Source organism: Aptenodytes forsteri, unplaced genomic scaffold (genome assembly GCF_000699145.1).
Source record: "Aptenodytes forsteri isolate BGI_AS27 unplaced genomic scaffold, ASM69914v1 Scaffold79, whole genome shotgun sequence".
NCBI classification, from domain to species: domain Eukaryota; kingdom Metazoa; phylum Chordata; class Aves; order Sphenisciformes; family Spheniscidae; genus Aptenodytes; species Aptenodytes forsteri.
Window position 1 is genome coordinate 4496628 of NW_008794776.1, and position 12029 is coordinate 4508656.

The window sequence follows — 12029 nt, forward strand, 5'->3', positions numbered from 1 at the left end:
TCAAGCTTTTGCAGATAATCTTCAGAACATCTTTCAATGTAACGGATTTTTCTTCATTATATTTGTCCTCTGCTAAATTAAGTATGGCCTTCTCAGCCATTTCTCCAACTTCTGATCTGTTTTTAGTTTGCATTTTTCTCCATTAATCTTTCTAGTACAAAGTCATAAAAATTTAATGTGAAGCAGCAGAGAAATGGCTTCTCATTCATGTTGCATATGACTTAAATAGATCGTAATTCTTGCCTATCCTACTTAATATAAAAGTTTACATTAATTATTATTTTTCTCCCTCATCTATGATCCTAAGGTCAGTCCTTACGTCTTCTGTTTTAAAAGATATGGTAAATTTGAGTACTTTAATCTGCCTGTGTAGAGTTAATTTTCTTCCTAGCAGCTGGTACAGTGCTGTGTGTTGGATTTAGGACAAGAATCATGTTGACAACACACCGATGTTTTAGTTGTTGCTGAGCAGTGCTTACACTGGTCAAGGACTTTTTTCAGCTTCCCATGCTCTACCGACTGAGCAGGCTGGAGGTGCACAAGAAGCTGGGAGGGGGCACAGCCAGGACAGCTGACCCCAACTGGCCAAAGGGACATTCATCATGCTCAGCACATAAACTGGGGAAAGCTGGCCGGGGGGGCCGCTGCTCAGGGACTGGCTGGGCATCAGTCGGTGGGAAACTGTTCTTATCAACCCATGAGTTCTCACTTTCACTCTTCCAATTCTCTCCCCCATCCCACTGCGGGGCGGGGGGGGGGAGAGTGAGCGAGCAGCTGTGTGGTACTCAGTTGCCACCTGAGGTTAAACCACAACATATATATTCATTTTATATATTCAACATTTTCTTCACTCTATTCACCTTAACTTACATTTCACAGCATGCGTCATACTGATGGGTTATGTAATTCTCAGTTTATTCTGCTGCCTTTCCAGGTGATTACAATACAGATTCTATTTTCACCAAGTCAAGACCATTTCCTAAATCCTCAGTAACTGTCAACAAGACTTCTCTGCAGAAAATTAATCACATGAAGACCATTAGCAATGTTCTATTACATGAATGTGAATGATATAAAACTAATTCCTAGCACTAATACTCCATATAAATGAGGATGCTTGCTAAGCCATAAATGTGCATTATTTAAGTTCTTCAAGCTAAGTTTGAAGTGTAAGATGCTTTAATTATTGCCTTATTACTGCTTAGTATTTCATCGATTCATTTTGAAATTACTTATTTCCTTATAATATGAAGAGTATTCCAAGTCTTATCAATATTTTGCCTTAATATTTAGTTTGGTATATTTCATCTGTAACAATAAATATCAGTTAAGCTTTGAACATACTGAGGACCTCCAAAGGCCTAATTCATTCTCTGCTCTAAGCGTATTTAATTAAAGCTGCTGATAACAGGGAGATGAGACAATTACATCTCCACCGCAACGTCCAGGTATGGCAGAACATTAAGGTAGCCTCAACTTGGCGTAACAGGAGAGTCTCAGGTCTGCCCAAAATCCAGGCTTTTGGATTCTTGCCCTTCGGTAGCATTTTGTGAGGCTCTGGCTTTTCACTAAGGAAGCATTGGTTTTGCCCTTTCCTTTGCATTATCTGTACTGTACCTCCGCTGTGATTATTTACTTTTTTTTTTGGGGGGGGTGGAACCTGAGCCCCCTCAAAGTACTTTGAATATATATTTGTCATTATACTAATTTTCAATGTCCCTGATAATTAGTAACTTCTCTTGCCACAAACATTTGATGCAACCACCTAATTTCAAGACCAGTAATCCAGACCAAATTTATCTTGTTGCATAGACAAGAATTGGCAGTGACAACTTTAGAGGCTCATGAGTTAATAAAGCTTTTCTTTTTGCAGACTTTGGGAATTCCCCTAGATTTCATTTGGGTTGCCACCTTAACAATGACAATACCGGTTGCTTGTCTTCTCAAAGTGACTGTCAGTTTGAAAAGGTCACTGCTTGTAAAGCTAAGACTAGCTCTGAGATGGCTCCACCGTTTTACACAAGAGTATACCAGTTCCTCTTCCTTTAAGGGCTTGCTTGACACATTCCGGTATTAAGATTTGAAGGATCCACTCCAGTCTGCAAGGGAGAAAGCAGATTCCAAGTACCCTGCGGTCATGGCAGGAAGAGGGATGCTCAAGACACTGGTTCAGACATTCAGTGTTTGAGAACCTTTGTGTTTTCTACCTGATCTTGCTGTGCTTGGAGCGAAATCCAGCCAGGGCTAATAACAGGAGGACATTTGCTTTTGGGAGGGGAGGTGGTGGGCACATACTGGTTGTCAGAAGTTGGAGGGTATTTCAGAGAATTGGCTACTGTGACACTTGGTCTGGGAACATTCCAGTCAATACATTCTGTTTACTAACCTGAAAAACAAAGCAAAATGCCCCAAACCTGAATTATTAGCTTTAAAGAAATATTTTCCAATTTCTTACCTGGATAAGACAAGTATAACCGTGCAACAGCATAGAATTAAAAAAAACCCAACACACAACACAACAAAAAACAAACAAAACCCCCAGAAAAAATACAGCACTCTTAAAAAGGAATTAAGTACCTGAAATGGACTTAACTTAAAGCTCTTCCATTTCTAATGCCTCATGAAAGATTTTACTTCATCTTACCACACAAAGTTACAGACAAATTAACATAAACATATGTGCAGAAATGCACAATCTATTAATGTTGACAAAGACTGGTCACCAGATTGACTTTATTCCGATTCTAGTTTTGAACACATATGTAAACAACAATTACAAAACAATTTTCAGAAAAAAAAATTGAGTTTTTACAGACATTTTAAAATTTCTTCTGCTACCATTTTCACAGAAAAAAAAGACAGGAAACAAAAATCTCTTGCAAATTTATGACTTTGAAAAGATGTTATATATAAGCAAACTTAGTAAAATGCCATGCAATAATTTCCTATATACAATTTTCCTTTATAGCCTTTAAAACTGATATTTAAAACCCCCTTTTATGTTTAAAAATACTTTTATAAAAATAAAATACTTTCTTTGTTAACTTTAACTAGATTACTTTTTTCCAGTGGATTCATTGCAAATACAATTAGCACACAGTAAATTATGTACTTCATAAATACCTGATCATTTCTACGGACAAGCACCATTTCCTGCTATCTGCACTGCAGTCCTGTTTCCACTGAAGCCAATGGCAAAGCTCTCATGAGCTTCAAAAGAAGTTAAAAAAGCTCACTTTATTAACTATTCTGACATAATAAGAAGATAACATTAGAGGTTTTGGTTCTTTACTGTTTGTTTTATTTTAACTGTCAGAAGAAACAAATCCCAGATTTAGAATTTTCATTCAAGCAAAGCAAAATACACTATCATCTGTTTTTACATCTAAGCCCTGACTTGCTTTTCTTTTGCCTATACATAAAAAATAAGAATAAATTTTCATTATTACAGAACTACTATAAAAACTAAAGTTTTTAAATGCTTTTAGCAAGAAACAACATGCAAGCATTTTGCTTGCCATTTAGGTAATATCTTCAAAGATAATGTCTTGTTCAAATATACGCTGGTGATTTTTTTCTTAAGGTACAAGGAGTTTGATGCACAAACTCTCAGTAAGAGCAAGCCATCAAAGCCAACTTTTGTTTTTAAATATGCACTTGTCAAATTCAAATTCAAGACATCTATGGCTATTTCTTTGCATCTAAAAATAACAATAACATTTTTATTCATACAAACATATAGTTTGAACAGCCATCAAAAATAAAAAAGGGCTAACCATTTCCTACAGCTCACAAAGACAGTCTGGAAGGCTCCGAGTTTGAAACCACATACAAGCCAACAAGACTGTATTGATCGTCTTGCAATCAAGGTGGTCAAAAAGTCATTTATACAGCACTGAACGAATAACCAGTGACTAGTCATGCAAGCAGTCCTGGTATCTAGAAGCTATTTAAATATGCAAATACAAAGGAAATATCTGACTAAATGCTGCTTTAGCATCTCCTGGCAATTAGAAGTCTGGGAATGGCCTTTCACAGTACTTCACCTCAATGGCAAGTCTAATTTACTGCTTCCTCCATTACATACAGACACAAACACACACACACACAAGTGAGAATGCTTGAACACGCAAGCTTGAGTACAGAAGAGTAGTTGCACATCTCTAAGTAGCATGAGAAATCTTGCTACAATTAATAATCAAAGGCTTGTAAAAAGAATACATTCAGCATATATATAGAAAAAAGTAGCAGTGATCCATTACTAACTTAATATTCAGCATTCAAAAGAAGTCAAAACAGAACACCAGTAGCAGCAAAATAACAGGGGTTTAAAATATCTTGGTATTAGCTAGAATCTTCTATTACCTACACTGGCACTGAATAATTGAAAAAAGCATGCATTTAAATAGCTTTTTAATTCACAGGTGTTAGAACATATGAAGTGCATCTTAATACCCAACTTTTTCAGCAATATAAAGACTGCAATAATGTCACCTTAAAACAAATAGCTATTTTTACTAAACATCTATGAACAGTCACTCCAGGTTTTGACATATTATACCAATAAAGAAATGAAGCTAAAATTGCACATGTATAAAACAGCTGATATATGTAAACTTCATATTCAGGTTCTGTTTGCAAACAGACACTTAATTCCTTACCTGCCTGCTGGGGAAGAAAAGAAGAAAAACAACATTGCTAATTAGACTATCAGGAAAAAAAGATGTCACAATCCACATAATTTTATTCCGGTCAAAGATAAGCAAGTCTGCTCCCATGATTTTTTTTTTTAGTTTCTACTGAGTAAAGCTGAACAGAGACTGAACTTAATTTCCTATCTACTCTCAAATCAAGTTTAGAAATAAGATATATTGCTGTACTATCTGTAGGAAAACAAACGTAAAGAATCCCCCCTACTCTGCCCTCCCCAGGCAGAACATTGCACCATGGCACTGCTGAAAAGTTTAAACGTTACTAAAGCAGTTAATACTACAAAGATAACAAATTCATTTAACGCACATTGGCATCAGCTATACAATCTTAAAAGCATATGTTGAAGGGAAAGCAAAGTGTGGTAAAACCTTCAGGTAGAACAATAAAAGCAGCAAACGTTTCCCCTCCTCCGAACTGAAAATATATTTAAAAGTCTACTTAAAACACCTTTTAAAGAAAAAAAACAAAACAAAACAGCCACAGAAAAGCAATGACTTCGTCTTGGGCAAAGATGGCCTTGCCCTGGAGGCAGGGTGATATTTAAAAATTTATTTCTGATTATAAGTTGCTACTAATGTAAAAAGTTTCTTTTGGTTTTATCCAAGGGATTTGTGAGCCTGATAGGGTACGCTACCAGTTTAAAATTTTGCTCTCCTTGCTATTTTTAGCTTGTGGAGGCTGGCACAAAACATTTACTAGAGCTTAATGGCTTGTTCTCTCATTGCTTTTATTACAAACCATTCAAATGGAAAGTTGTTAAGTGTGCAGTTTGAATTCATAGGTGCTTGTTTTCCACTGGTTGACATCTGCATTGATCATGTTGCGCTCTGTGAAAGTAACCCGTCCTTCTGAATCAATGAGAATGACTGTGTTAGTCCTGAAACAACATAAGGGTAGAAGGTTAGGCCTTGTGTCCATTATATAACTTTGCAGGGTCCCATCCCTCATCCCCAAAGGTTTTAGCTCTTTTTCTTCTTGACCACATCACCACCACGCTAGCAGGGCAGAAGTCGTCCTGGCAAGTTCAAATGGGCATTTTCAGTCCCTTCTTCTGTCACTCCACTGCTCTGATTCCCTGTTGCACTTGCAGCAGCTGACACGCAAAGCTGCTCATTTACAGAGAGTACGATAAAAGGTTAAACTCTGTTTAGTGCCAAGTGTTCCGTTCAGAAGTAGCATAAAACCAAGTTTTTCTTCACAGTCTACACATACCCTGATGGGTTATTCGTATCAATAGTACCCTTTCATTCTTTCCTTTCAAATCAATTGTCCATTAAGATTTAAACATTGTTAATTATTATCACAGGACACTGATACATGATCACAGAAAAACTTTTCTCTCTCTAGGAACCTTCCACAGGGGAAATTTGTTTTCATGAAAAGCAGATACCATTCATGCATCTATGCCCCTGTGTCATGTCTAAGCTGTCATTTCTGTATGGACATTGCAGTACCCTGCCAGAAAGAGATGACTGACAGAATTAGGACTTCTCCACCATCCTGATGTGGTGGCCTTCCCCAAGTCACTCCATAGTTGTTCACTCATATTAAAAAAAAAGGGCTTAATTTCCTCAGAAGACTATCATGAGGCCCAATTAACAAGCTCTATTCACTAAGCTATGTTGCTAAGGGAAAGATAAATGTGAGCATACAATTACAGTAGCAGAGAAGACTTGAAATATAGTGTTAATTCACCAGTAAGAGGTCAGTATTTCTACTGAGTTATCCCTGTTTTCCTTTGAGGTAGCTAGACTGCAATCTGTGAAGCAAGAGGAGGAAGATGCTTCTTTATCATTTTAGGTCTTCATTATCCCATATTTAAAATGTTCTTTGAATACGTTTTACAGAGATACTCAGTTTTTGCAGTGGTTTCTTTCTCAGAACACCAACTTAAAATACTTACAGAAGTGAGGGCACTCTGCTTATCGATTTACATCTCTACAGTGGAAATGCTATGGCTGACTATGCCAGAGAGACCAATCTGACAATATTGTTGGCAGTCTTTTAGAGTAGGAATTCCCTACCAGCAGCCAACAGGGTTCACCTCTAATTTTGTTCCATCAAGGATTAAATGCAAGATGCATTGCACTATTCTATTCTTCTTGCATCTTTGGTAGAACAGTCTGAGCAGAAAGTGAGAATATCTCAGTAAAAACAGCAGCATCAGTTAGGGAAAAAGTGGAAATACATGTTCTTTGGTAAAGAGTAATAGGTTTTTAATGTATGAAAATGGCAGCTACATATTACAATGACATGCCTAAAGAAACCTCTAACTTACTTAGCTATGCAGATGAACCTATTCTTGCTCTTTGAAAAGAAAGGTGTTCTGCAGTTCCTCAGATATAGAAGACAGTTGTGTTTTTCTGCTAAAAACATGATTTCAAAGCTTTTAATGTTTTGATAAGATCAAAATTAGAGGTGGTCAGATCTGCTACTACACCGGGGAACCAGGAGAACTGTATTATCTTGTTTTGGATGAACTGAAGCTATGTCACACTCCCCACCAAAGATGAACCATAATGTGTGCTTAAAATGCTCATCAGTAGCAAATCTAAGACACCAGGATACTGAGCAAGGAAATACTTTACTGAATTATACTTGATCAATATCTGAACAAGTTTAAACCAGTCACTATAGAGTTAAGACTTATAGCAGCATAATTTTGATTTGAGATATGCTTTGAACCGGTACACATCTATTTCTGACTATGAATTTTTTACCTTGTTCCATAACCTGGGCAACGAACACATACAGCTGCATACTTGTTCAATATAGGACGTATATAATCCTTCCCTTGGTCTTCAATCGCAGGGTCTGGTAATTGACTGAAAAAAGTAGTGAATTAAAAAAATTAATTCTCCAATATTAACACATTCATCCCTCTTGAACCAAGCTGTATTGACTGAGTGGTTGATAAATAACAATCACTTTTCAAAAAGTACAAAAGTGTGAATTGTATTCAAAACTAAAGTATGAGGAAAACCAAAGATAAAACAGCTTGTAAGCTCTTTCCCATAGAGATTCATTCCAAGTCTTGAATTTTTGTCTCACTTTAAGAAATTTTTTCATATCTTGACAAGTTTTTCACTTTCCTTGTTATTCTTTGTCTGTCTGTATTTTAGTTTCAGTTAAAACATTAATGATCAAGTAATTTGAGGCACATCACATAAACCAGCATTTTTCCAGTTAGACTCCAGGAGTTCTTTTTGTGTCAAAGACAGACCTCTCCGCTTCCTTCGATCTTGTTTGGAATACCTTGAAAATACCTAGGACAATCCTTAAAATAAAATTTGTGAAGATGCAGCAAGGTAAGCTTGCACACAGATTTCCTGACATATATTCCTATCAAAGCTTGAAAGATATTTAGAAACATAATTATAAAGCATATCAAGCTTCATTTATTGTAATTAAATAAGTAGCATCTCTTCTGTGGGATGCTGATAAGGTCAAAGGTTACCACAGCAACCCTACATCCCTGGCTTTCCATTCACGTCACCAGAACATATTCTCAAATGCTAGCCATAAGTACAGCTTCCTATTTCAATAATTAAAGATTCCAATTTTATTTATCAAAGTCCAATTTAACTATTATAGCATGTTTTTGTGTTTGATTTTTAAGCTTCCTCCACCTTCAAGAAATAATCACATTTCTGCCTCCTAACACAGACCCAGTTGTACCTATAAAATAATAATAATTCAGCAGCCCATCAGCTGTACAGTGAATGCTGGGGAAGAGGGCAGAACAAAACAGACTGATCAATTCAAGCCCGTTTTCAGAGCTCATCCTGATCTGTAGAGGAGACTGTGCAATTTGTTATACTGTAACTGACCTTTACATCTAACTGGGATCATTTTTCTTTGTTGTTGTGGTGAAGAGGACCTGTGGGTGTTTCAGGGAGAAGAATAGGTGCAATTCTAGTGTGAATAGAGCAACTAAGCTCTTCTCACTCCTGTATTGGGCACGTGGCTGGAGCATACCACGATGTAAGAGAGAAGGCACATAGCAGGGTACTTTAGCCCGTGAGAACTGCCAGCTTCTATCTTATACTCCACCACCAACCATTGTACCCACTGAATTCCTGTTACACACACAGAGTGATCATAAAGATATTTTAAGAAAGTTTAAAGCTAGTGCATGTCCATGTGTTCATATTTATTATGAAAAGAAAGATCGTTTCATCTTGAAGTGTGATTTGGAAAGATTACACTCTTAGTTTTAAATATTGCCTTTTGTAAGTAAATATTTCCATTTTATAGTCGGATAATTTCAGATGAGATCACACTGAATTACTGAACATTAAGGGAAGATCATTTGGACTGTATTGTATCTTATACCTTTGTATTTTTACTAGTAAAAGGTAAAGTATACCAATTTTTTTGAAAAATCACTTGATCTGGTATCAGATGAAAAAACTAACTAAGATGGCTTAGCAGACTTCCCAATTACTACTTATTGCTCAGATGTCTGAGTTTTTAATGTAAACATTTATTTTGAACCACTGAAAAAAGCCAAACATGAATGTTGGCATTAAAATTGACTGATAAAGGTAGAAAACTGCATCTATAGACCAGAAACAGCTTTGCTTCAGCACAAATCACCCCCTAGACAGGTAAAAGTCAGGCTAAACATGGAAGTTACTGGACGATGAGCAATGATATGAATTTAGACCACAGCACTTCCTTTACCCCGCTCCATGTCTGGACTTTTAAATGGTATCACTTTCCTTAACTTCTAAACAACTAGCTTATGGGCTGAGGTTCACTGTGTAGCCAATAGTGAGTGCAGGAACCTTACTTAGATACTCAAACTCACCTCTTGGGAACTTCCTTGACCAGAGGCCTACAGCTGAACTGTGCAAATACTCCCTTATCTCCTTCCTCCATTTAGCCTAAAATAATTGCACTTTTGAGGAAGGCAGCTGGTTCTACTTTGAAAATAGCTCACTTCTCCACCCTCTGTGTCTACTCTGGGTAGCAATACAGAAGAGCTAGCAGCTACTAACACAAACCTGCTCATGTAAACAAGTGGTTACTCTGTGTGCAGTAAGAAACTGAACCTGACCCTACAGCAAGCCTCCACAAAGCTTACAGCAAGCAGCTTACACATCCCTTGTCTTGCACTCGTCACCCTTACTAAGAGAAGCGCAATCTTTAAAAGAGTACAGAGAAATCAGTGTACAGTCTATGAGTATTAAGACTGCAGTAATAATGTTTACTGTGTCTGCTGCTTAAAAATCAATATTATTGAAAGTCAGTCCCTGTGGAAAGAACACTGTTTTTGCCCTTCATTACTCAGCTTTAGTCAATTAATATAAGGTAAAAGTTTCCTTTCTGTCAAAATAGTTCCTCATGCAATTTTTAAACTGGTCATATCGCGTTTTGAGGAAACTCTGGCTATTATGTTCTTACGGCTCTTGATTATTCATCACTGTAAGAAGCTCCTCCACCAAGTCTTCTTTGGTAAGGTCTTGACTTCTTTTGACCACTTCCGTGAAAAGCTGCTTCCCATACTGAAGTTTCTTCCATGGTGTATCCAACAAAGAATTACTCAATCCATATATTCCTATACATACAAAATTCAAAGCCCAAACAACTTATTAAGCTCTGGAGTAAAGAAAATGAACTTATGTACTATGCAAAAGATAACTTCATAATTATCTTATCCCACACAGTCTGAGGGACAGAAGCAAATGCTATCAGCAAATTCATCATGAATCTCTCATGATAATTTGCTTATTCATCCTATTGCCAGCTTTCATTTTGCTTCAAAAATAAGTGAGGTCATTAAACTCTGTATCAAAGATGTATATCATGTGATAAAATAAATACTTCACCCCTTCAGGAGACCACACGTCTCCTAGGTGTGTAACTCATAATAAAATAACCTAACCATTTCTCAACAACTTTTCTGGACCACTACTTCTGACTGTTTTATCGGGGGGTGGGGAAAAACCACAAAACCAACACACAACCACAAAAAAACCCCCCTCCAAAACACCCACTTCAGAGCATCATTGCTTTCAGTTTACTAAAATTAGCTGAATTTGAGACTTTCAGCACTGTTGTTAACAAAATATACACTGTGGTGTGAAATCAGGTGAAATAAAGTCTTTTTTTTTTCCTCCAGAACACAACACTAGTAGAAACATTAGGGTATTATATAACCTAAGCACAAAATAACTCGTAATCATGATATTGTTGATTCTCACAAAATAAGTAATCATGATATTGTTATTTCTGTAAAAAAAGCTTTAATCCTTCAAGCTTTACGTGTCATGAAATTAATGAAATCCATAATAGGGAGATTACGTGGTAAGTTCAAGATTTAAAAGCAGTAACAATCAAGTGTTTACAGACCAGTCCCGGTGGACCACTTTAGCCTCATAGTATCTACATATTTACTAAATCATGTTGGGGGGGGGAGGAGTGGGAGCGTTCCTCTGTGCTAATATTCAGTACTTTGTTTCACATTTTTACTCTAAGCCATATTTGCAGTAGTTACTTTTAACCTCTGGTTTGCTAAATTATGAAAAAGGTAGAACAGAATTATACCATTTTTGCAGTCTAGTCTTTTCCAGTTTAGCTATATTAATCATAATTTCTGCCTCTGATTTTACTCTTGAAAAACACAGCAAAGCAACATTTGATGACAAGGAGCTTTCTCTTCAGAGGTACCCTGTATTTCTCACCACAACCCAAATGAATAAGCACAAAGATTACCAAACCTTGGCTCTCCCTAAAGGCAGCCACATACATAGAAAAGAAATTTGTTGTTGAAGCACGGAGACCAGAACTACCTTTGCTACAGTCTGCAGATACCTAAAATTTGTGATTCAGTTTCTCATTACAACAAGCAGCCAGATTTTTTTAATTTTTTTTTTTTTTTAATGTTTGTATTAAAGCCTGTTTTGTGCTTGTAGCTGTACAAAAGGGCCGGAAGGAGGATCTGGGGAACTACAGGCCTGTCAGCCTGACCTCGGTGCCGGGGAAGATTATGGAGTGGTTCATCTCAAGGGTGCTCACAAGGCATGAGCGGGACAACCAGGGGATCCGGCCCAGCCAACATGGGTTCATGAGAGGCAGGTCCTGCTTGACCAACCTGATCTCCTTCTATGACCAGGTGACCTGCCTAGTGGATGAGGTCTACCTGGACTTCAGTAAGGCCTTTGACACCGTCTCCCACAGCATTCTCCTAGAGAAGCTGGCGGCTCACGGCTTAGACAGGTGTACTCTGCGCTGGGTCAAAAACTGGCTGGACGGCCGGGCCCAGAGAGTTGTGGTGAATGGAGTTACATCCAGTTGGCGGTCGGTCACGA

The 12029-nt window shown here is 37.3% G+C and overlaps 1 protein-coding gene across 2 annotated transcripts in view; it reads right to left on the minus strand.

Annotated features, from left to right (window-relative positions):
- Nucleotides 1-2715: 2715 nt before the first annotated feature.
- The window catches only part of TANGO2 (transport and golgi organization 2 homolog), a 38804-nt gene continuing 29490 nt past the window's right edge, over nucleotides 2716-12029 (minus strand). For both annotated transcript variants that reach the window (XM_009274348.2, XM_009274347.2), the window contains 3 exons: nucleotides 10123-10276; nucleotides 7434-7538; nucleotides 2716-5590 (listed from right to left, as the gene is read on the minus strand). In XM_009274348.2, coding sequence (XP_009272623.1) covers nucleotides 5470-5590; nucleotides 7434-7538; nucleotides 10123-10276 — 380 coding nt within the window. In that variant the 3' untranslated portion in view covers nucleotides 2716-5469. The remainder of the gene's footprint in view (nucleotides 5591-7433; nucleotides 7539-10122; nucleotides 10277-12029) is intronic.